Source organism: Odocoileus virginianus, chromosome 19 (genome assembly GCF_023699985.2).
Source record: "Odocoileus virginianus isolate 20LAN1187 ecotype Illinois chromosome 19, Ovbor_1.2, whole genome shotgun sequence".
NCBI classification, from domain to species: Eukaryota; Metazoa; Chordata; class Mammalia; order Artiodactyla; family Cervidae; genus Odocoileus; species Odocoileus virginianus.
The window spans coordinates 48,720,695-48,746,583 of NC_069692.1; the positions used below are offsets into that span (position 1 = coordinate 48,720,695).

Sequence of the window (25,889 nt, forward strand, 5' to 3'; positions counted from 1 at the left end):
AATAAATGAAAGCAGCAATCATATATGCTATGCTTATGATGGCTGACAGTAAGATGACGAGCAGTTCACTTAGACCGTATTTCCAGTTCCAGATCTTCAATTATGAACTGTCTCTACTTGGATCTTACTTCACAACCTGACAAAATGAACCAACCTTAAATTCCACACTATGATCCCACGTAACTTTGTTATGTACATGAGTATCACTAACATTGTCCAAGTCAATGGGATGGAAAACTTCAGCAATATCATTAAAATTTTTTTATTAAAAATTCCAAATTTGTAAAAAGTAGAGCAGTGAACTCAATCCCCACTGCCCATTTTCCACCAATGAAAAAGATTTTGCCACATTTGATTCATATGTAATTTTTTTCTTTATTGAGCTATTTCAAAGTAATCCTAGACATCATGTAAAGTCACACCTCCACAAACATAATTTTTAATGTTTTTTCTGTCTCTGCAACATCCTCCATATGGAATCAGTCATTAAATCCTACTCTTAATAACCTCATAGCTCAGCTGGTAAAGAATCCGCCTGCAATGCAGAAGACCCCAGTTCGATTCCTGGGTCAGGAAGATCCGCTGGAGAAGAGATAGGCTACCCACCCACTCCAGTATTCTTGGGTTTCCCTGGTGGCTCAGCTGGTAAAGAATCCACCTGCAAGGTGAGAGACCTGGGTTCAACCCCTGGGCTGGGAAGATCCCCTGGAGAAGGGAAAGGCTACCCACTCTTGTATTCTGGCCTGGAGAATTCCACAGACTGTGTAGACCATAGGGTCGCAAAGAGTCAGACATAACTGAGCAACTTTCACTTAATATCCTCAAAAGATCTCACAGAAATTAATAACAAACCCCAAAAAACATTAGTGTGTGGGAGACTGACTGTTAAAGGTCCTCAATTTTTTTTCATCCACCCTTGTATCCACGCCTCTCACAGTAAGATTCCCATCAACAAGTGGGGTGTGAGTCCCCATCTCTTGCACCTGGGCTGGCCTGACCACTTGTCTTAGGCAGTATGCTGTGGCAGAGAGGACTGTGAGCTGGTGCCAAGGCCAGGTCTTTTTGTAAGGCTTCTCTGTCTCTCTGGACTCCTGCATCCCCAGTGAAAATAACACTGCAGGATGAGAGGTGACAGAGCAGAGTTAAGTGCAACCAGGGGAGTCCATTCTACACCACCGCAGCTCCCTGACAGCCAACTGTGAGCGAGCCCAGCCAACCCAGATTAGTGCAACCATCCAGCTGGTCCACAGATCTGTGAGAACAAATAATGTTCACCGTGTGATGCCACTAGGGCTTTGGGTTTTTTGTTAGCTGCATTACTGTGGCAATAAATAACTAATACGGAAACTGGTACTAATAAAAACAAAATACGTGTCATTGACTTTGGGACCAAAGTAGTAGTTACAGTTACAAAGGCAAGAAAAATAATAAGGAAACTATATGACACTTAAAAAAGTGACCCATGTTTTGTAGTGATAAACTTTTGGTAACTATGCTTTCGAACAATAACTTAAAAGAAGTCAGACTGTATCTAAAAGAAACTTTTTGGCTTGAGCAAGCTAATTTTCTGGCAGAATGCTGAAAATGTCACCTGGTTGCTCTGAGCCAAGTACAGTAAGGTTCTGCAAGAAAGAGATTAGCTAAAGAAACACTTGGTCATTTTATAAGCAGAAACTAGAGAAAACAGAGAGGAACCAAGACTTCCTGGTTTGGAAAATAAAACTTCATACAAAGATCTAATCAAGGGTGTGGCTGTAAATCCCTTTCTTAAGATCTCCAAAAGAGCTAAGGGCAGTGTCTAAGCAGACATTTTCAGCTTGACAAAAGGGCTTTTAGGAAGTTCAAGGGCAGGATCCCACAGAATTCTGATCTCCACATAGTAGTGATTCATCTAGAGAGCAGTCATGTCTCACTAGACAACTGTGGGTGTGGGTTTCAGAGCACGGAATCAACCACACCAGAAACGCAGAATTCCCATCAAGTTTTACAGAAGTTTCAGTGGCCAAAGACCCACCAGCCCAGACCTGGGAAGGCTTAGCCAGCAGAACACAGTGGGTGACAACTGTGTCAATGCGGGGAGCCTGCACCTTCTGCTCGCTTTCTTGGACTGGCCCCTCTGCCAGGGGGACAAGCCCAAGCTGTCCTGCTGATGGGTCAGAGGCCATGTGGAGCAGAGCACAGTTGTCTTTGTTTTTACAACAAGATGGCAGAGCCGAGGTAAACAACCAACAATAGCATTATTTCCTTCATCATCTCCTCAGTCATGGCCCCACCACTCCCACCCCCAGCGTGGAGACTCAGGTTCACAGCCTGAGATGCTGTGAGCCCTCTACCCTCCCCTGGGCCTCTCTCTCCTGCCGGACCATCCGTTCAGTATCGTCACGCTCTCCACATGCCAGTGAGTACTAACTGTAATAATGGTAACCATGTCATCCGTTCTTGGAAACCATCAGTGGCTACCCCAAGCCCTAGTATCAACTCTCCTCCAGACAGCAAAAGCCCTTCACAAACATAACCTCCCTCTGCTGTCTTTTCTTCGGCAATTCTACCAGAAAATATCCAGCCTCTTACGACTCTTTTAAATAACATGCTCATTCCTACTTCCAAGACTGGAATCACAATGTTTTCTCCTACCGAGAGGGTCTTTCACCTTATCCTCTCCCTATCACTCTTATCCATGCTTTGACCCTATCCCCCTGTAATGGGCCTTTCCTGATGTGCTAGCCCAGAAAGGTCTTCTGCTTCTGATTCCTAGAGCACTTTCTATATATACTTTTTAAAGAGTCATCATTTTGTATTCCTACTAAGCTTTTTTGTGTATGTATATTGTGTGTGTATATTCTGCTTTTTTGAAAGCCCACTCACTGTTATCTTTTAAAAAAGCAGAAATGAAATCTTTCTTATCAATTTTCTTTGAAGTCCTCTCAATGCTCAGTACAAATTCATAAACATAAATTAAATATATCCAGAATCTTCATTAAGTCCATAGGAATAATACTCATTTACTTAGAAATAAAATTTCACTAAGAAAACCCTTGAACATAGCTCATTGTTTTCTTTATATATGCTCGAACCAAAGTATGTTCTTAAATTTAAATGAAAACTGTAAAACTTATCTTATGCAAAATACATAATTTTCACAATAAAATACAAACCCTCTCTGAAATAAATCCACATTGTAGAACTTGTTTAGCTCCACGGAGAATTCTACCATTGCTTGAACTTCAGTCATTTTTAGTTTATACTCAGAAGACAAAATCTGGTAACAGCACCTTGGTTAAAGTAGGGGAAAAAAATCATGAGAAGCACAAAAAAAATGCCAACTTACAAAATCACTAACATTAAACATATTTCAGAGTATGATACACAGGCAGGAAATAAAAATGAAGACAATTCATTAGTGCTCCTTACTTAGCTTGATCTGACTGTACAGCACCAGAATCTATACTCACTATACACATGTTCAGTTCAGTTCAGTCCAGTCGCTCAGTCGTGTATGACTCTTTGCGACCCCATGAATCGCAGCATGCCAGGCCTCCCTGTCCATCACGTACTAAGGAAATACTAAACAGCACTACCCTAGAAGATCTGCCCTGTTTGAATGCTTTTCTAAGATTTGTTTCTCTTTGTGACAACTATGTGATAATAAATAATACAGAAAATTGCTAAAAGTAACTCTTGACTTTATCATAGGTAAAAGGTAACTTTTTAAGAGAAAGATTAAATTACCTAATTATTCTCTTCTAGTTCCACACTGCACTGGTCACCCACTCCAGTACTCTTGCCTGGAAAATCCCATGGACAGAGGAGCCTGGTAGGCTGCAGTCCATGGGGTCGTGAAGAGTTGGACACAACTGAGTGACTTCACTTTCACTTTTCATTTTCATGCATTGGAGAAGGAAATGGCAACCCACTAAAGTGTTCTTGCCTGGAGAAGCCCACGGATGGGGGAGCCTGGTGGGCTGCCGTCTATGGGGTCGTACAGAGTCGGACACGACTGAAGCAACGTAGCAGCAGCAGTAGCAGCAGTTCTACACTGCACTTCACATAAAGGCAACTCAGAGTCAAAAAAAGAATTGGCATTCTTTAATTCCCATTTAAGTTTATGAAGCTTTTTCTCTGTCAGGTGAAGTTCTTACATGACTGCTCATTTTTTAATTAAAAACAATTTTCCCCTCATTACAAAAGTCTAAAGTGTTCATTTTCAAGAGGTCAAAAAGAAAGAGACAAGCAAAAAAAGAAAACATTTATAATTCTATCCATTGAAATACATTCTTTGGTATATATTCTTTATATATGTGTATATTTGTACAATTTCTATAAAAGTAGGATCAAATTATGTATACATTTAATCTGCTTATTTCATTTATTTTTACCAATATCTATGTTAATAACTATTATACTGTGATGTTATAATTTAAACAATCTCCTATTGTTAGGTATTAATAGTTCAATAATTTCCATCTTCACACCATTTCAAAAAGCATCATTGCAATCATCCTTATCAATAATACATACTTTAAAAAGCAATTTGATGTAGTAAAAAGTGTTGAAAGACAATTCTGAGAGTCCTTATGTTTCTGCATGTCTTGCAAGCAGAGACACTGACTGCCTTTATTTCAGACTATTTTTCAAGGACACAGGTTTAGCAAAGCGTCAGGAATCAGGGACAGTGTCTCATACTGGAGTTAAGGGCAAATCTTTCTACTGGTCTCATGTGATAGAGACAGTCTCCTCTGAGGCATAAATCAGCAGGCTCATTGTCCCTCACGAAAGATTCAGGTCCCTCAGCTCAGGCGTCCTCTCATATAACACAAACTACGCGTATGCAGGCTGCCTCGTACTGCAGCCACTGCCACTACCCTGAATATAAACCGTCCTTTTCTCTGACCCAGGAGGAGTCCTGAGTCTTCTGCTGACATCCATGGTGCTTGGGAAGGCTAATTTGTTATTTGCAAGTGGGATAATATTGACCCTTCACATTTCTTAAAACAGTTCTTCATAGAAATCTAGCAAATATTTTGATCTATTATGAATTAAACGCAAAAGAAATGCCATAGTCTTACCTCTGCTGATCAAAACTTCATTTTAATATCATTAAATAACCAATGCTGCACTTCCAGTTAGTGATTCTTGCTAAAAAAAATAGTGCTCCCCCTATGAGAAAGAAAAAATAACATCTCAAACAAAATAGGAGGCATACAAATGTCCATTTTAAGGAAACCTATGCTTTGTTAGTTACTTAGTACTTTCAATTTATCCAAAAGATCGATATCCTCCATAAGGCTTATGAATAGGGTTAGAAATTTGTTTTCATTCAGTTTCACACATCAATAGTAACTGCTATCTTTGTTATGATTCACTTATGTACACTTCCAAGCACAATAATAAACAGAGGAGTATTTTCTTAGTTCAGTGGTTCAGAAACAATCCTCATAAACACCCAAAACAGTATAAGCTTTTCACTTTTTTAAGAATTTTCTGTTTATTATTTTTGGCCGTGCTGGGTCTCTGCTGCTGTGCGCAGGTTTTCTCTGGTTGCGGCACACAGGCTTCTCCCTGTGCGGGCTTCTCTCACTGTGCAGCACGGGCTCTGGGCATGTGGGCCCAGCAGTTATCGCGCATGGCTCAGCTGCCCCACAGCATGCGGGGTCTTCCTGGCCTAGGAACCGAGCCTGTGTCCCCTGCACCAGCAGGTGGACTCCCAACCACTGGACCCACCAAGGAAGTCCTAAGCTTATCAATTTTTAAGATGTAGAACTCACAGTTTTAAAATATGTCATTCCCTTGGTAGAAGAAATGATTTCTGAAATTTCACACACAGATAAAATAGAGAGATATGAAACGTGTGTATATATACATACACACATATGCTATGAGCTATTTAAAATATTTTGATGAAACAGGTGCCTGGACACACTGTCGATAGTTTTTTTTTTTCCACACTCCAAATATTTATTGCTTAAATTTAAAAAAAAGTCTTTTGCCTTTGGTATAATTATTTTAGGTACTAAAAATGTTAGAATAAAGACCACATTCACACTTCTTCACACATTTTTTCTTCTTTCCATCATATATAAATAGACTTTACCACCTTCCTTGTTATTTTAAAGCTTAATAATCACATCAAAAGATTTTTACAGTAACTATTTCTAAGGAGATCAAAATGATACTGCCTTTATATATTTCCTGTTCATGGAAGTAGTCTCTTCTCTAAGCCAGCTTCTCCTGTACAAATCTTCTTGTGTTCTAGCCCTGACTGTGTGTCAAGTTTGGTTAGGTCTCTATGCCTTAACTTACTCAGAAATAAAATAGGTATTCATTCAAACATTTATTGAACACTTACTATAAGATAGGAAATGCAAGAGGTCAAGGCCCAGGTAAGTTCCTGATACCTCAAAAAGCTCACTAGCCACTAGGAACAGATTAATATAGATTAAGTACAGCACATTGATTAAAACAAGGCTTAGGATCTGAGTCCAAATCCAACATTTTTTTTACTCCTCATGTCTTCATTTCCTTCATGGGACATAGCATCTCTACCACCTGTATCAGTAGGGCTGTTGTCTGAGGAAGAAATGTATTTTTTCCTCATTTAAGCCATTTCACTTTTGTATCCCTTTACAGCAGCCTTTTCTTCAATACAGAAATTAATACCAGAATTAGAGAACTGTCATAACAAAATTCTTAAATATGTGGCACTGGCTAAGTCACTGGGTAGCAGGCAACAGAGTAACAGACAAAACTATTAAAAAGTAATGGTGACCCTGGTTATATTGGAGCAAAACATGCCATAAACTGTTGCCAACAATAACTTACAGAACGTGGTGCCCATAAAAACCTCAGAACCTAAAGGTAAGAATATGAAAAGAAACACAACGTTCATGTGTGTCAGCAGTTCTTTGCTGCCTTTACCCAGGCAAGAACTGGCCAGTTGGCAATGAAAGATGGAAGGAAATAAAGAGTAGAAATGGGTCCCTGTAGTCAACTCCTTCAATATTTGCATTATCAGGAGATAAGATTATTAGTACTTTTCCCAAAGATTTCTATTAAGACTTTTTTCACAACAAACTTTTCATTGAAGTATAGTTGATTTAGAATGTATTCACTTCAGGTATACAGCAAAGTGATTCAGTTACATATATATTCCTTTTCAAACTCTTTTCCATTATAATTTCTTACAAGATAGTGAATATAGTTCCTTGTGCTATAAAATAGGTCCTTGTTATTTATTTTATATATAGTGGTTTTTATATCTCCTATCCCAACCTCCTAATTTATTCCTTTCTTCCCCACATTTCCCCTTTGGTAATGATAAGTTTGTTTTCTATGTGAGTCTATTTCTGTTTGGTGAATAAGTTCATTTGTATCTTTTTTTTTTTTAAGATTCCACATATAAGAGATATCATATGATTATCTGTCTTCCTCTATCTGACTTACTTCACTTAATATGATAATCTCTAGGTCCATCCATTTCTGCAAATGGCACTATTTTACTCTTTTTTATGGCATCACCAAGTCAATGGACATGAGTTTGGGTAAACTCCAGGAGTCGGTGATGGACAGGGAGGCCTGGTGTGCTGCAAGCCTATGGGGTCGCAGAGTCGGACACGACTGAGCGACCAAACTGAACTGAAAATTCCAATGTATATATGAACCACATATTTATCCATTTATCTGCTGATGAACATTTAGGTTGCTTCCATGTCTTGACTACCGTAAATAGTGCTGCTATGAACAGTGAGTTGCATGCATCTTTTCAAACTAGAGTTTTCATCTTTTCCAGATGTACATGCAGAAGTGGGACTGCTGGATCATATGGTAACCCTATTGTTTTTAAGGAAACTCCATACTGTTCTCTATAGTGGCTGTACCAATTTACATTAGCACCAACAGTGTAGGAGGATTCCCTCTATTCCACACCCTCGCAAACATTTACTGATGATGGCCGTTCTGACTGGTGTGAGACAATACCTCATTGTAGTTTCTATTTTTTATTGAAGTACAGTTGATTTACAATGTTGTGTTAACTTCTATGGCACAGCAAAGTGACTCAGTTATACAAACATATATCCACTGTTTTTCATTATGATTTATCTCAAGATAATGAGTATTATTTGTTCCCTATGCCATATAGAAGGACCTTGTTGTTTCTCTACCCTGTATGTAATGATTTGCATCTACTAACCCCAAACTCCCAGACCATCCTTCCCCAAACCCTCCCACTTTGTACACAAATCTGTTCTATATGTCTGTAGTTAAGTTTAATTTTAAATTCCACACTTAAGTGATACCATATGGTACTTGTCTTTCTTTTTCTGACATACCTCACTTAGTATGATAATCTCTAGTTGCAGCCATGTTGCTGTAAATGGCCTTAAGTCACTCCTTTGTCATTATGCTGAGCAGTATGTCATCACATATATATGTATATGTACACACACACATATATTAATATACACACACATACCACATCCTCATCATCCATTCCTCTATCGAGGGACATTTAGGTTGCTTCCACGTCTAGACTATTGTAAACAGTGCTGCTACAGAACATAAAGATGCATGTATCTTTTTGAATTATAGTTTTGCCTGAATACATAGCCCAGGAGTGAGATTACTGGACCACACAGTAACTCTATTTTTAGTTTTCTGGGGAACCTCCAGGCTGTTTTCCACAATGGCTGCACTAAGTCGCCAATCAGTGGGAACGCTTTCTCCACACCCTCTCTTGCATTTGTTATTTGTAAACTTTTTAATGATAGTCATTATATTTCATTAAGGTTTTGCTTTTCATTTCTTTAATGGCTCTATGTTAGGCATCTTTTCTTTTGTCTATTGGCCACCTGCATGGCTCCTTTGTTTTTTGATTTTTTTTTTCTGCTGAATCGTATGAGTTGTTTGTATATTTTGGAAATTAGGCCCTTGTCAGTTGCATGATTTGCAAATATTTTCTCTCATTTTGTAGTTAAATCTTTTTTATGGTTTCCTTTGCTGTGTAAAAGTTTATAAGTTTGATTAGGTTCCATTTGTTTATTTTTGATTTATTAGAGTGTTTGGTCTGTTATATTCTAGGAGTTTTATGGTATCCAAACTTACATTTAGGTCTTTAATCCATTTTGAGTTTATTTTTGTATATGGAGTTAGAGAATGCTGCAATTTCATTTTTTTACATGCAATTGCTCAGTTTTCTCAGCACACTTATTAAAGAGACTGTTTTTTCTCCTCTGTCTATTCTCCTTCCTTTGTCATTGATTAATTGACATAAGAGTAAGGGTCTATGTACAGGCTTTCTATCCTCTTTCATTGACCTATATGTCTGTTTTGGTGCCAGTACCATACTGTTTTGATTACTGCAGCTTTGTCTATAGCTTCAGTATATGGCTTCAGTACATAGCCTCAGTACATAGCTTTGTATATAGTTTCTGTATATAGCTTTGTATATAGCTTTGTATATGGCTTCAGCATATAGCTTCAGCATATAGCCTCAGTACATAGCTTTGTATATAGCTTCCGTATATAGCTTTGTATATAGCCTCAGTATATAGCTTCTGTATATAGCCTCAGTACACAGCCTCAGTACATAGCTTTGTATATAGCTTCCGTATATAGCTTCAGCATATAGCCTCAGTATATAGCTTTGTATATAGCTTTGTATATAGCCTCAGTACATAGCTTTGTATATAGCCTCAGTACATAGCTTTGTATATGGCTTCAGTATATAGCCTCAGTACAGCCTGAAGTCAAGGAGTATGACTCCTCCAGCTCTGCTCTTCTTTTTCAAGATTTTTTTGGATATTTGAGGTCTTTTGTGTTTCCATACACATCTTAAAATTTCTGTTCTACAGCATTGAAACATGTATATTATCTAGGGTGAAACGGATAACCAGCTCAGGTTGGGTACATGAGACAAGTGCTCGGGCCTGGTGCACTGGGAAGACCCAGAAGGATCGGGTGGAGAGGGAGGTGGGAGGGGGGACTGGGATGGGGAATACATGTAAATCCATGGCTAATTCATTTCAATGTATGACAAAAACTACTGTAATGATGTAAAGTAATTAGCCTCCAACTAATAAAAATTAAAAAAAAATAAATAAAGTGGACAAAGATGAGATCTTATCAACCACAGTGATTAATTACAAATAAAAGAGAAAGCAGAGCCCAAAAAAAAAAAAAAAAATTTCTGTTCTAGAAAACCCTAACAATGCTACAGTAATGGAACTCATCAATGAATTCAGTAAAGTTGTGGGGTACTAAATTAATATACAGAAATCTGTTCTATATCTGTAGACAAAAGTGAACTATCAGAAAGGAAAATTAAGGAACAATACCATTTATCACTGCATCAAAAAGAATAAAATGCCAAGGCATAAACCTACCTAAGGAGGCAAGATTTGTACTCCAAAAACTCTAAGACACAGATGAAAGAATCGGAGTCCACAAAAACAAGATGGAAAGATGTTCTTGAATTAGAAGAATCAATACTGTTAAAATGACTATCCCACCTAAGGCCATGTACAGATTTAATGCAATCCTTATCAAATTACCAATGGCATTTTTCACAGAACTTTTAAGACTTCCTGATGAAACAAAGAAATACAGCACTGTGGATAAGATTATATTAGGGTGCTGCCATCCCTCTCAGCAATGCCTCCATTTCAGATGACTTCAAGACAAAGAGAAAGTGCTGAGTGCACAAAAAAGCAATAAATAAGTCAGGCTTAAGAACCAGCAGGAAAGAACTATTTTGCCATAGTCACTGGCACCAGAACTGAATGGAGACAAACACAAATGAATCCTACTATATTTTTGAGAGAATTGTATTTGTCAAAGATATTAAAAGCTAACCTGCAAACACCTCTGACTGTGTAACTTGCAGGATGGCAAGCCTACCGAAGCAGAAAGCTAACTATGAAAACTAGATGCCTTCTCAACTGGGAAAATTTTCAGTACCAACTTCAGATGTGATCATGGAGGTTAACATAAGAAAGAAACACCTGGACAGCAAAGACAGGGGTCAGAGTACAACGAATATAGGCATTCTTACCAGAAGAGCTGCTACACCATTACTGCCCAGCATTACCCTCACCCAGTGGCTTCTCTCATTGTTTGCTTACCCAAATGGAAAATTTTATTATTCTTTTCCTGTTTTTGATCCATCACTATGTCAGGTGTATGTGGGAGGGGCAAGGGAGGAACAGTGACTGTGTTTTGTCTCCAGGTCACTGGACTTGCAGATCTAACAGGTGGATCTGCTCTCTCCATTGGATTAATGTAACAGGAGGATGGATCCTGGGTTGTCTCCTTCGGCAATGGGAACTGGAGTATTTTCAATAAGCAGGATGAAGGATACACACAGATACTTTGGTAGGCGAACTGCAAGACTGTGGTTGACAACTTGTCACTTCTGTTTTCCTCTTTTTTTCCTGCTGAATGATCAGCAATCCTGAGACAACATTTCCTAACCAGCCCTGAGGCAAGTATGGCCAATCCACTCTTTCTGTGGACTGCAAACTGAAGTCCACAGACAAATATGCAATGTCTGCCTCACTTGTTTAAAAGGAAATTCTTGGCTCCGGATTTCATTGCTTCCTTTTTCTACAGGCTGGAATTCCTTCTTAATAGTGATCTAGTATCAACCACACAGATTAAAACAGAACCCTGAAAAATGGTAAAACAGAAAGATGGAGGGATTCTGGAATGGTTTCATAGAGCACAGATGTCAAATTTATCTAGACTGCTCAGACTTTTGTTTTATAACTCTTTATCACAGCAACTGTACCTAACCTATACCTTAAGTAATATGTCCTCCCTTCTGGCTATTTTCAAAGAAGCAGGCAAATGATCCTTTATATTACATATGTTAATAATTATATATTACATACAATAAAATAAAATGCTATATGATAATATACATGATTTGAAAATAATTCAAATCGTCTCTCTTTGTTCCATTCCAAGCCCCCAAGGGCTTCCCACCATGTTCAGTAGCACTACCTTACAATGGCCTATATGACGACCTTACAGAACCTGGTTCTTCCACCTCTCTGACCTCATCTCCTCCTCATCTCAGCCCACTCCAATCACACTGCTTGCTATTTCTCAAACACACCAAAGAGATTAATGCTTCGGGGCTTTTGCAGTTGTTCCCTTGGACACTCTTCCCTCCAGGGTATCCAAATGACTCACCCACGTACCTCCTAGTCTTCATTCACTGAGTGAGACAAGGCTGTGGTCCATGGGATCAGTTTGGTTAGCTTTCTGTGACTGGTTTTCATTCTGTCTGCCCTCTGATGGATGAGGATAAGTGGCTTGTGGAAGCTTCCTGATTGGAAGCATTGGCTGTGGTGAAAACTGGGTCCTGAGCAAGGCCATGCTCAGTAACTCTTTGATCCAATTTTCTGTTTATGGGTGGGGCTGTGTTCCCTCCCTGTAGTTTGGTCTGAGGTCAAACTATGGTAAGGGTAATGGTGACTTTCTGTAAAAGGACTTAGGTCAGCACCCGCGGCTCCTAGGACTGTTGTAGTCAATGATACTGACCCCGTGGGAGGCCACTGTCAATTCACGCCTCCACTGGAGACTCCTGGATGCTTTCAGGCAAGTCTGGCTCAGTCTCTTGTGGGGTCACTGCTCCTATTTCCTGGGTCCTGGTGCAAACAAGGTTTTCTTGTGCCCTCCAAGAGTCTGTTTCCCCACTTCTGTGGAAGTTCTGTAATCAAATCCTGCTGACCTTTAATGTCAGATTCCCTGGGGATATGCAGTTCCTTTGCTGGATCCCCAGGTTGGGAAATCTGTTGTGGAGCCTAGAAGTTTTGCAACAGTGTGAGAACTTCTTTGGTATAATTGTTCTGATCACATGGATCACAGCCTTGTCTAACTCAATGAAACTCTGAGCCATGCTGTGCAGGGCCACCCAAGATAGATGGGACATGTTGGGGAGTTCAGACAAAACGTGGTCCACTGGAGAAGGGAACAGCAAACCACTTCAGCATTCTTACCTTGAGAACTCCATGAACATTATGAAAAGGCAAAAAGATAGGACAGTGAAAGACGAACTCCCAAGGTCAGTAGGTGCCCAAGATGCTACTGCAGAAGAGCAGAGAAATAGCTCCAGACAGAATGAAGAGGCTGAGACAAAGCGGAAACAACACCCAGTTGTGGATGTGACTGGTGGTGGAAGTAAAATCCAATGCTGTAAAGAACAATACTGCACAGGAACCTGAAATGTTAGGTCCATGAATCAAGGTTAACTGGAAGTGGTCAAACAGCAGATGGCAAGAGTGAATTTTAGGAATCAGTGAACTCAAATGGACTGGAATGGGCAAATTTAATTCAGATGACCATCACATCTACTACTGTGGGCAAGAATTAGGTCCATGAATCAAGGTTAACTGGAAGTGGTCAAACAGCAGATGGCAAGAGTGAATTTTAGGAATCAGTGAACTCAAATGGACTGGAATGGGCAAATTTAATTCAGATGACCATCATATCTACTACTGTGGGCAAGAATCCCTAAGAAGAAATGGAGTAGCCATCATAGTCAACAAGAGAGTCAGAAACATAGTACTCGGGTGCAATCTCAAAATGACAGAATGACCTCAGTTCGTTTCCAACACAAACCATTCAGTATCACAGTAATACAAGGCTATGCCCCAACTACTAATGCTGAAGAAGCTGAAGTTGAATGGTTTTGTGAAGATCTACAAGATCTTCTAAAATTAATACCAAAAAAAAAAAAAAAGATGTCCTTTTGATCATAGGGGACTGGACTGCAAAAGTAGGAAGTCAATAGAAAGCTGGAGTAACAGGCAAGTTTGGCCTTGGAGTACAGAATGAAGCAGGGCAAAGGCTGACAGAGTTCTGCCAAGAGAATGCACTGGTCATTGGAGGAGCAAACACCCTCCTCCAACACCACAAGAGATGATGACTCTACACATGGACATCACCAGATGGTCAATACCGAAATCAGACTGATTCTAGTCTTTGCAGCCAAAGATGGAGAAGCTCTATACAGTCAGCAGAAACAAGACTGGGAGCTGACTGTGGCTCAGATCATGATCTTATTGGCAAATTCAGACTTAAATTGAAGAAAATAGGAAAAACCACTAGGCCATTCATATATGACCTATATCAAGTCCCTTATGATTATAGAGCAGAAGTGACAAGATTCAAGGGATTAGATCTGATAGACAATGTCTGAGGAACTATGGACAGAGGTTTGTAATATTGTACAGGAGGCTGTGATCAAAACCATCCCTAAGAAAAAGAAATGCAAAAAGGCAAAACAGTTGTCTGAGGAGGCCTTAAGAAGAGAAGAGAAAGGCAAAGGAGAAAAGGAAAGATATACCCATCTGAATGCAGAGTTCCAAAGAATAGCAAGGAGAGATAGGTAAGCCTTCCTAAGTGAACAATGCAAAGAAATAGAGGAAAACAATAGAATGGAAAAGACTAGAAATATCTTCAAGAAAATTAGAGATACCAAGGGAACATTTCATGCAAAGATGAGCACAATAAAGGACAGAAACCTAAAGGCAGGGACCCTACAGAAGTAGAAGAGCTTAAGAAAAGGTGGCAAGAACACACAGAAGAACTATACAAAAAAGATCTTATATGACCCAGATAACCATGATGGTGTGATCACTCACCTAGAGCCAGATATCTTGGGAGTGCAAAGTCACATGGGCCTTAGGGAGCATCACTACAAAGCTAGTGGAGATGATAGAATTCCAGATGAGTTATTCATATTCTAAAAGATGATGCTATGAAAGTGATGCACTGAACATATCAGCAAATTTGGAAAACTCAGCAGTGGCCACAGGACTGGGAAAGGTCAGTTTTCATTCTAATCCCAAAGAAGGGCTATGCCAAAGAATGTTCAAACTACTACACAATTGCACTCATTTCACATGTTAGCAAAGTAATGCTCAAAATCAAGCTAGGCTTCAACAGTACGTGAACCAAGAACTTTCAGAGATTCAAGCTGGATTTAGAAAAGGTGGATGAACCAGAGATCAAATTGCCAACATCCACTGGATCATAGCAAAAGACAGATTTCCAGAAAACTCAAGAGAATATTTTTCAAGAGAATTCCAGAAAAATATCTACTTCTGTTTCATTGACGATGCCAAGCCTTTGACTGTGTGGATCACAACAAAATGTGGGAAATTCTTCAAGAGATGGGAATACAGACCCACCTTACCTGCCTCCTGAGAAACCTGTATGCAGGTCAAGAAGCAACAGTTAGAACCGGACATGGAACAACGGACTGGTTCCAAATTGGGAAAGGGATACGTCAAGGCTGTATATCATCACCCTGCTTATTTAACTTCTATTCAGAGTACATCATGCGAAATGCCAGGTTGGATGAAGCATAAGCCGAAATCAAGATTGCCAGGAGAATTATCAATAATCTCAGATAAGCAGATGACACCACCCTTATGGCAGAAAGCAAAGAGGAACTAAAGAGCCTCTTGATGAAAGTGAAAGAGGTGAGAGAAAAAGCTGGCTTAAAACTCAACATTCAAAAAACGAAGATCATAGCATCAGGTCCCATAACTTCATGGCAACATGATGGGGAAACAATGCAAAGAGTGACAGACTTTATTTTCTTGGACTCAAAAATCACTGCAGATGGTGACTGCAGCCATGAAATTAAAAGACGTTTACTCCTTGGAAGGAAAGCCATGACAAACCTAGACATCCTAGAAAGCAGACACATTACTCTGCCAACAAAGGTCCATATAGTCAAAGCTATGGTTTTTCCAGTATGGGTGTGAGAACTGGACCATAAAGAAGTCTGAGCAGGAAAGAACTGATAATTTCAAACTGTGGTACTGGAGAAGACTCTTGAAAGTCCCCTCAATTGCAGGGAGTTCAAACCAGTCTATCCTAAAGGAAATTAACCCTGAATTCTCACTGGAAGGACTGACGCTGAAGCTGAAGCTCCAATACTCTGGCCACCTGATGCAAAGAACTGACTGAAAAGACCCTGATGCTGGGGAAGACTGAAGGCAGGAGGAAAAGGGGACGACAGAGGACAAACGAGATGGCTGGATGGCATCACCAACCCAATGGACATGATTCTGAGCAAACTCTGGGAGATGGTGAAGGAGAGGGAAGCCTAGTGTGCTGCAGTCCATGGGGTCGCAAAGAGTAGGACATGACCGAGCAACTGAACAATAATTCCATAAATATTAACTATTATTTATTTTCTATTTAAATCCAACCAACTTGAAGAAAGGAATTATTACACTGATAAACTGAAAACAGACGCGAATGAACAAATCTTTGTAAAATTAATTACCAGTATAAATCCAAGGTTTGTTAGTAATTTCCTTCACTTTTCCTCTCATATCCTGCTGCGCTTTTTGTTCTTTAGTTGCTGCCTAATTTTTCTCAATTTATCCCTTTTTACTGATTATTCCCTAAGTGGAAACATACAGTACATGTACATATATACACAGAGTAATACTAATAAATCTATTTTTCATCCACCTCCCCCCAAAAAAAGCCCAAAAGAATTATTTTTACATATTGGTAGAAGAAAAAAATTCAAAGAAGAGACTAAAGGAAATGGAGGTAGACAAAAGAGAAAGGAAAGAGAAATTCAGAGGACTCTCAGAGTCCAGGGGCTCTATGGGACTCTCTTCTTTCCCGTTTTGCGGAAGGACTGCCACTAGCTCGACACAGTCCTGGCTGACCCAGCATGATCACAGGCTTCTAAAGTTTCAAGTAGAAATTTCTAAGAGTTTTTACCTAAATTTCTCCTAAATTTTAGATGCTGCCAACTAGTTAAAAAACAAACACAAATAAAACAGGCAAACAAAACCTGTGCAGTTAAAATCAAATTCCTCTACAGGGCAAACTCATTCCAAGTTTGCAATCTTCGACTTAGCATAGGTTCTCATTCCACTCAATTCATCAGGCAAAGATCCTTCATGAAACAGGGAAATTCTGCCCTGTCTTCTCTCAAGAGTGAAAGAAGGTGAAGAAAGGACTTCTTTCCTTTTACCCAGAAATGCCTGGGAGACTTTCCACTGCCAGGAACTCCCTTCACCATGGCTTTCCACAGTCTGCTAGCAGGCTCAGATCTGTCACTTTCATCTGAGCCTGTGAAGCTGTAGGAACCCTGACTTATCTGAGACTGATCATCTGCTCTATTATCTTGGCCCTGGCAAAGTAGCCTGAACAGAGTAATCTGAGAGGTCTGTTGAAGTAGGCCCCTATCTGGGTCATTTCCAAGGTCCCTAAGAAAGAACTTAGCTAAATAGACTATAACCTTCAACCCAAAAATGCCACAGGGGAACCTCAAACAGGAACTGCCCTACTATGAAACGAGAACCATTAGCTGAATGGCTCTGAAATCTGAGGAGATATTTCTCTGACAGTCAAACCTGACAATCCCCTTGTAATACCTCAGGGAAAGGCAGACTGCTCCCAAAGAAGCAAGATCATCTGTTGGTCTGAAAGACAGTTGGGCCTTGAGAGCCGGTCCATCCCACACCAGGGCCATGAGCCACACGTGGTCAGTAATCTGATTTACTGCACAATCAAAACTCAACTACTGTGACTAAAGAAATGCATTTTAAAATTTTTACTTTTACATTTACATCCAAACACTGAAGCAGTGTAAATATTTTTTAATTAAACATAACTTTATTGCTGACAGGACTCTATTTTACTTAAACTGTTACAGATGTAGTTACTAATTGAGATATGCTGTAGGTGTACACACTGGGTTTCAGAGACTTAGTACACAAAAGGATGTAAATATCTCAATAATGTTTTTTATATTGACCACCTCTTGAAATACAGAGAAGGGAATGGCAACCCACTCCAGTATTCTTGCCTGGAGAATCCCATGGACAGAGGAGCCTGACAAGCTACAGTCCATAGGGTCACACAGAGTCAGACACGACTAAAGCAACTTAGCATGTGTGCACCTTGAAACAATATTTTACATATGTTGGATTAAATAAAATATATTATACAAATTAATTTTATCAGTTTGTTTTTATTTTTAAAAATGCAGTTCCTTGGACATGTTTAATTACATGTCTCTCTCAGATTTCTACTGGATCTGAGCCTAGGAATGCCAATCCATCCCCCCAACCACTAGAGTGCACAGTAACTGTCCCAGAAACAGTGCTCGGTGCTTAAACACTTTTGGCCAAGCTTCTAAGACCAAGGCTGTTCACTCGCATCGGATCAGTTGAGACCTCCAGTATCTGCAAGGGGAGTCCAGGCATGGATATCTGGAAAAATATGGAAGATGCTCCTGTACCACCCACACCATCCTGAAACAAAAGGTAACCATTCTGAACTTAGCCTGAACTTCTGACTGTTTCAGAAACCTAAAGAGGACACAGACATGTCTGAAACTGAGAGGCACAGCTCAGAGGTTCCTTAAAATAGACTGGAGACCACAGGCAATGATGAGATCCTCTCTCAGAAATCAAAGAGCGAACAGCCTTGACTCTTGAACTACAAACCCAAAATAGGTATCTTGAGGATGGTTCCTTCTCCTAAAGCTGAAGGTAAACAAGCTAAACAAATGGGAGATTTCAGACACTCCCTTTGTCAACCCAAGAAATCAAGGGACCACTTCTATCAATTATGAAGCCAATGACTCCAGCTTCTGAATCCCATTCCCAGGTTAGCAGCCATGGGACAAATGGGTTCAGAGCCTATAATACTGACAGTCCAAATAACAATGCCCAGCTGTATGCAGAAGTTAGGTACTAAAGACACCATATAAGGCAAAAATCATCTATGGAACCACTTATCTGTAGAACAGCTCCACATTAGGAATTAATACATCATTTCTCAATGAGTAAAGCACAGTCAATTTTTTCTTTCAGCTTTAGGAAAAAAATTCACTAGTTCTTCAGATGAACACTATACAATGTAGCAAACTTGCACTTAGGAGCCAAAGTGTACAAAAACCTACATGTCTTTAAATGTTCACACTGAATGTAATGAGATGTTCCCATTCAGACAGACACACAGGAACTGAAACCAAGTGAGAGAACATCAAGTTAAAGCCCAACCAGATAAGGGACTCACACTATGACAGACATCAAGGGACTGAGAGTGACCCTGGGATCCAGGACCAGCGAGGTGAAGGGCATCTAATCTAACATGCATATTTCAATTACAGTTTGTTAAACAGGAATACGATGGGAACAAAGAGATCTTTTAGATCTTTTAGAAGGTTAACTCAATCCATTTAATAATAGTCAATTTTGGGTCCATTCTGGGGCAGGGGGTCTTCTCCCAATGAATAAGCAGGAGGCCCCAAAGAGGGGCACCCAAGAAGCCTTCAGAATGCTGTTCTCATAACTTTGTGAATAATAAAATATTTCTGTAACATCCAAGTTCTGTGTGAGAGTAGGAAGATCCATCTCTTGGACAAAATATCCTCAGCCACCACCTTTCCTACGTACCACTCGCTGAGGGCACAGCAGAACTCCAAAACACAAAAGTCAGGCCCCTTCAAGGCCCTCAGGCCTTTGAGCTAATCTTGATCAAGTCAAACCAGACAGCCATAAACTGAGAATAACCAGCCAGTGACGTCTATAGGGTTGTACACCTGTAATCCAGGTATCTGGTGTAACTCTGGCCACCTAGATTGATTAAGTCTGCATTTGTTGGTTCAGTATAAATATCTGGCTTATGGTCCTGTTTCTGGATTTACATTCAGTTCCCTTTCAGACTGACTGAAGTCTTGACACGCTGATGAGCTCTGAAAGCTCCCTCTTTCTGGAGCTAAACACACTAAGCCACTGGATTACATCCTACTCTAAAATGGCCAAGTCGCCTGGCACTCTCCTGACTCAGGGTCACCATCACTCAGGTGGCTTTTAACCTTTTTGCCCTCACAATTATTCACACACGCAACACCCTTTCATCAATAACATCTCTCATCTTAAAAGGTGATTTACAATGACAAGGAGCTTAAAAGAATTGCTATGAATAAAGGGGACATGGAAAGTAAGGAAAATCACTGGTCTAGAATCTTTTGCTGTCACTTAATCACTCAACACAATAAACTCCTGAGGGCCATACACAATACTGCACAAGTTATATTTAGAAATATTTAAGAAAGGAATAGAGTACTAAGTTCTTCTCTTCTAGGGCAAGGGTAAAAGGGAGATCTTCCAGAGGAAAGATAAGCAGAAAACCTTGAAAGACAAACTATATTTTAAAAAGCTATATGTTTGCCTGTTGATATCAAATGTAGACCAAACAGCAATATCAAATACAAACACTGAGAACTTTTTGGAGCCCTTACTCTTATACAAGTAGCTCTTATTAACATTACTTAATCTCATTTTCATAAAAATCTGAAAGAGCTATTATTACTCCATTTTACAGGTAAAGAAACTAAGGAGCGAAAAGTTTACACAATTTATCCAAGGTCATATGGTTAGAAACAATGGAAAAGCACAAAACCCTCGAAAGTGTCAAACTTCACAGCCTATATTTAAACTTATATAATTCTAAAGTCTACACTTTAATTGTTTTAGGAAACATATTCAACAGTCATCAAGCCATGAAATAAATATGCCCCTACTAAAAGAAAACCTGAAATCAGAATGCAATGTTGATAAAAAAAAAATACACTTGACAAATTAACTACATTCCATTTTCCATGTAATTAACATTATTCCCTAATCCTGAAATCTTCAAATTCCTCACACCCACAAATACAAAATCTGAAGTTTAAAGGCACTGACATCTCCTGTGCACATGTGTGTGCTCAGTTGGGTCCAACTCTTTGCAACCCCATGAACTGAAGCCCACCAGGCTTCTCTGTCCATGAAATTTTCCAGGCAGGAATACTGCAGCAGGTTGCCATTTCCTCCTCCAGGGTATCCTCCGGACCCAGAGATGGAATCTGCCATCTCCTGCACTGGCAGCCAGATTCTTTACCACTGCACCACCTGGGAAGCCCTACTATCTTCTGATTTCTTAAAAATCTGGGTTTAAACACTTGGGTCTAATAATAGAGAAATACATTACTTCTCATCTTAGAACTGACACTTAAGATTAAGGAGCACCCTCAGAACACTATTAATTTTGGATAACTGTGTTAATATGAGAAAATCCATAGAAAAACAAAGCATAAACCTAATGCAGAAAGAACGTCAGTAGCCTCTGAGATCATTTGGATGGTTGACTTACTGCAGGAAGCAGTAAGGAGAGCAGAGGAGAGCCCCTCCTGCTCATTATGGGACACCTAGTAAAAGGCACCCCAGGGAGGGCAGGGCTTTTTAAGAGCAGCTCACGTAAAGTTTTCATGCTGTTCATGTGCCATCAAACACACCTGACAGTGACACAACACAGAATGTCTTTGAGTATGTCATGTTATTACATACCTTAAAAATCCCAGAAGAGCCCAAAGAACTAAAATTAGTCACTCCTTTTAACATGAAAAGAAATTCATTATTTCACAGTCATTATCTGTTACCTAGTTCCGGGATCTGCTCAGCATTTCTCAAAATATTTTCATCAACAGAGAACAAAGCTCAGAATCAAAACAAAAAGTACAATCCTCTGCCTAAAAAATATTCCAAGAAACAATGTTTTCTTAACAGCTTATGCTTTCCTGCTTTCTTCAGTACATCATTAACTTGGTAGCAGATAGACCTGGATTCTAATTCAGACTCTTTAAGCCTCAGTTTTCTCAAATGGAAAGATTTATAATTTCTATGTTCAAAGGACCTGACACTTTTCATATTTCCATTAATAAAAAAGAGGCTCATTGTTATTAAATTTAGAACATCACTGACAACCAAGTATGACCCTATTAAAAAAAATGGCAATCTTTAAAAATAAAATGTTAAAACCCACTGTGAAGATATTTCACTACATTCCTTCTGAAAAATCTAGACCTGCCTAACAACTTGTGCTTCCCAACTTCTCTGAAAATCCACTGGGCCCATTAGGAATGCTTTTTTCTGTACTACCACTTTGCTTCTTACTCATATTCATTTCAAAACCTCCTTCCTGACAAACAACTCAAGGAAAAAAAGGAAACAACATTACTCACTTCGGACATATGCTCCCATCTCCATCCATTTAAACACACAATAGAACATATCACAAAACTCACTTTTAATCATTCTTAATACTTCGAATTAAAGGAAATCCTAGTCTTGTCTAACACCTAAAGAACCTCTGCTCTCAAATGTCCATAGCTACAGGAAACAAATATAAACTGTAAGACAACAGAATTTCATGAAAGTTACCAAAACACTGTTAACTTTACATTTTCAGTGTCAAATTCTGGCAAACATAGGGCAAACATACTGAATGCGGCAGTGTCTGTTTCATTGCATATGAAGGTTCATTTAAACTAGGCCATGTTTATAACACATGCTACTAAACTTTTCACATAAGTCTGAAACTAAAACAAACAAACAAACAAAAACCCCAAATCTAAATTGCAGTGATCTGGGATTTAAGCATTCAATTCTACTCTTATGACATAGTCTAAAAGAGACAAAAACCAAGTGTTTTATATAGCAATTTTTGTCTGTGGTGGCCCTAAGCATGCTTAAATGATTAGGGTTTACTTCGCTTTTGAAAGATTAGTGGGTAGCCACTTGTTTACTCACATATTATAAGGAGAGACACTGAAGGTACACAGGTTAAGTGACTTCTACAAATTAATGTCATGAGTCATCGTAAGAGTGTAGATCCTCTGACATCCAGCCATGTGCCCATTGTCCACCATGAATCTTTATTTTCATTTCTAAGAGCACAGAATCAACTTACTATAAATACCAACAAGAATGTGTAAGCATTTACTTTTTTAATAAACAGTTACCTAGAAATAGAAGGACTCGCCTTTGAAAGACGGGAAGATTTCCTTCAGAAGCAACAGTTATCTCTATCTACATTGGACAAATCATTTTAAAAAATCCTAAAAGCTGAGTTCATCACATCCTACCATACACAACTGCTGCTTCTTCCAAAAGAGGTGTGGTTTCACAACATCAAGCTCTGCTTTTATACTAATATCATGTCAAATAAGAAAGTACACATTTTTGTCTTGGTGCATCCCTTCTATACTACAGAAACAGAAAAATTCAACTCTACCTGACACAGAAACATAAGGAAGAATTTACTGTTTGTGGGCTGCTCTGAGGTTACAGAATGAAATACATAATCCAGTTGCTCCTCGGCCCTAGAATAAAGGCAAACTTCACTGAGAGTGACTACTTCAGCAGATGCATTCAAAATAAGATCCTACAATGTTATTTATATAGAGAAGATTTTTATAAGCCAAATTTTGATCACAATGAAATGGAGGAAAAAAACCTCCGCAACTGTTCAGAAAGTTCTTTTACCCAATTCACAAATTTAATACTTCTGTCCCCTTACTAAATTTCTCCTTTAGTAAAGACACTAATTCCATGTTAGTAAAAATTGTTAGCACTTATGGCAGAGAACAGAGACCATCACAAAAATGATGCGATCAATTGCAATGTCAAATGTATAAAATATCAAATCAATAACTAATTTTTAAAATTTTTTTGATAAATTTAACTTAGTTTTCGTTCCTGGACAACTTTATTTCCTGGAGGAAAATAAAATCTCCAAGTTTTAACCTTAGGTCTGGAGGTTAGCCTTTATATTTTCACCAAGCCTCTCCTCAAGTTGCTTCTTCTTGACATGTCAGGTAAACATAATTCTTGAAAATTAAAGGTTCGATCAGTTAAGTGTAACAGGTTACAGCTACTGTCACTCCTGTTGGTACTTCCAGTCAGTGAAGAATGAAAGATTTCATAAAACTGTCAACTGAACTAAGTACACTGAGCAGTTACCTAGTTTAGGTAGAAAGTAAAGAGAGACTAGCAAGGAGATCCAACCAGTCCATCCTGAAGGAGATCAGTCCTGGGTGTTCATTGGAAGGACTGATGCTGAAGCTGAAACTCCAGTACTTTGGCCACCTCACGCGAAGAGTTGACTCATTGGAAAAGACCCTGATGCTGGGAGGGATTGGGGGCAGGAGGAGAAGGGGACGACAGAGGATGAGATGGCTGGATGGTATCACCGACTCGATGGACATGGGTTTGGGTGGACTCCGGGAGTTGGTGATGGACAAGGAGGCTTGGCGTGCTGCGATTCATAGGGTCGCAAAGAGTCGGACACGACTGAGCGACTGAACTGAACTGAAAAGAGACTAGAACTCTTCAGAGATTTCATAAAAAGTAAAACGGAGAGGAGTTAAGAGACTCGACCTATGCAAACGGGAAAAAAGCAACAGTTTTAGTGAGGAAAAAAGATCAAGATTCGAGAGTTAAGGGTTGGGGTCAGGATGGAGAGAGAGGGGAGGACAGGCAGGGATCGTCAGACGGAGAGGGGTGAAGTCAGAGCAGAGAGGAAGGATTCGGGGCGCCAGGGCCTCCGAAGATGAAGTCCTGCACCGAGTGATGCTGAAGCAAAACCCTGTCAGAAGCTAAAGCAAGACGGGGAAGGCGAAGAACCGAAGGGGGGAAACGGGCAGAGCCGAGCGAGCGAAGGGAGGAATGACAGAGGGAGCGGAGAAGGGAGCCGGCGGCTGGCGAAGAGCCGGCCCAGGAGCGCCCAGAGGAGGGAGGGGACCCAGGGGCACCCCGCCTCCCACGGAGGGGCCGCTGGGGATGAGGGGCGCGGCGCGGCAGGGAGAAGGCGCGAGGACGCGCAGGGGGTGAAGAGCGGCCGGGAGCTCGCGGGCCGCGCGAGGGTCGGGCCCGAGGCGCGGCGGGCAGCGCGACTCCACAGCCCGAGCGCGCCCGCCGGCCGTCCCCGCCGACCTTCAGGGGCCCGGCGCCGGCTTCAACCCGGAGCGGCCGGGTAGGGCCGGAGCCGCGAGCGGGGACCGGGCGCAGAGGAGGCCGTTCCCCGCCAGACCGCGGGGAGGGGACGCGAACTGGGTCGCGGGCCAGGACAGCCGGACGTCGAGAGCTCACCTCTTGCCCGGCTCGGCCGCCGCCGCCGCCGCAGCCGCCGCCAGTCGAACCGTGGAGCTCGCGGTCTCGGTGGAAGAAAGCGGCCCCGCCCGGGTCAGCACCATCCCGCCGCGGGCCCCTCACATCGTCGTCGCAGCACCGCAACCTCCGCCGCTGAAGAGCCGGCTCGTAACCGCCGCCCGGCGAGCGGCCCCGCGCGGCCAGCGAGCATGCGCACTGTGCCGGTCCCCGAGGGAGCGCCGCGGGCCGCGCTACCTGCGAGCCACAGGTCCCGGCCGCGGCCCCGCCCCCAGGCCGCCCAGCCGGCCGCGCCCTCCCCTCGCCAGGCGAGGCCCCGCCCTCAAAGGCCTGCGCTCCGCCCCACGCGCGCCCGGCGCTCCCGGGCCTCGGTTCCAGACACAGCGCTGACTGAGATTTTGAGAGCTGTGTCCACCCTATCGGGCTCAGGCTCCCAAGCTCCCGCGAGAACGGGAAGTTGGCGTCAATAAAAGGCGCTGGCCCCTGGGAAGGGCCGGACTGCGGGCGTCAGGAGGGTGAGAGCTAGGGCCTGGGAGACGAGGGAGGGCCAGGAGAGCGACTGCTGGGCTGTACTTCTCGCTTTGTCGTTTATTCTTCCCTCTTCCTCACCTTCTTCCTCCGATCCGGGATGAAGAGCCTGGTCCTTGCGCAGTAGGAGGGGAAGGACAGCTGCTGTTGGGGTTAGGAGGGGGCTCAGTGCAGCCTTTGGGGGGAGGTATCTGTGTTGCTATGGTTACTGCTTGGTGATGGACGCCTGAACGTAACTCTTTGATTCCCTTGGCGGATCCCGAGAAGGATAATCTCGGGATCTACTACTTCACTCTCCCTAGTTTCTGAACCTTTTGTGGTGTGGAAAGCTCAGTGTGTTACAAAAGCGAAGTTGAAAAGAAGGAAGCTGCGGCTGCAGCG

At 41.1% G+C, this 25,889-nt stretch overlaps 1 protein-coding gene across 5 annotated transcripts in view; it reads right to left on the reverse strand.

The window, feature by feature from the left end:
• Positions 1-25,047, reverse strand: part of FAM135A (family with sequence similarity 135 member A) — a 151,528-nt gene extending 126,481 nt beyond the window's left edge. For 4 of the 5 annotated variants that reach the window (XM_070450222.1, XM_070450220.1, XM_020897086.2 and 1 more), the window contains exons 1-3: positions 24,963-25,047; positions 5,067-5,157; positions 3,156-3,272 (exon numbers count right to left, since the gene is read on the reverse strand). In XM_070450222.1, coding sequence (XP_070306323.1) covers positions 3,156-3,232 — 77 coding nt within the window. In that variant the 5' untranslated portion in view covers positions 3,233-3,272; positions 5,067-5,157; positions 24,963-25,047. Of the gene's footprint in view, positions 1-3,155; positions 3,273-3,729; positions 3,821-5,066; positions 5,158-24,962 lie in introns of those variants that run through there. The other variant, XM_070450219.1, reaches the window with a different exon arrangement.
• Between the last annotated feature and the right edge of the window lie 842 nt (positions 25,048-25,889).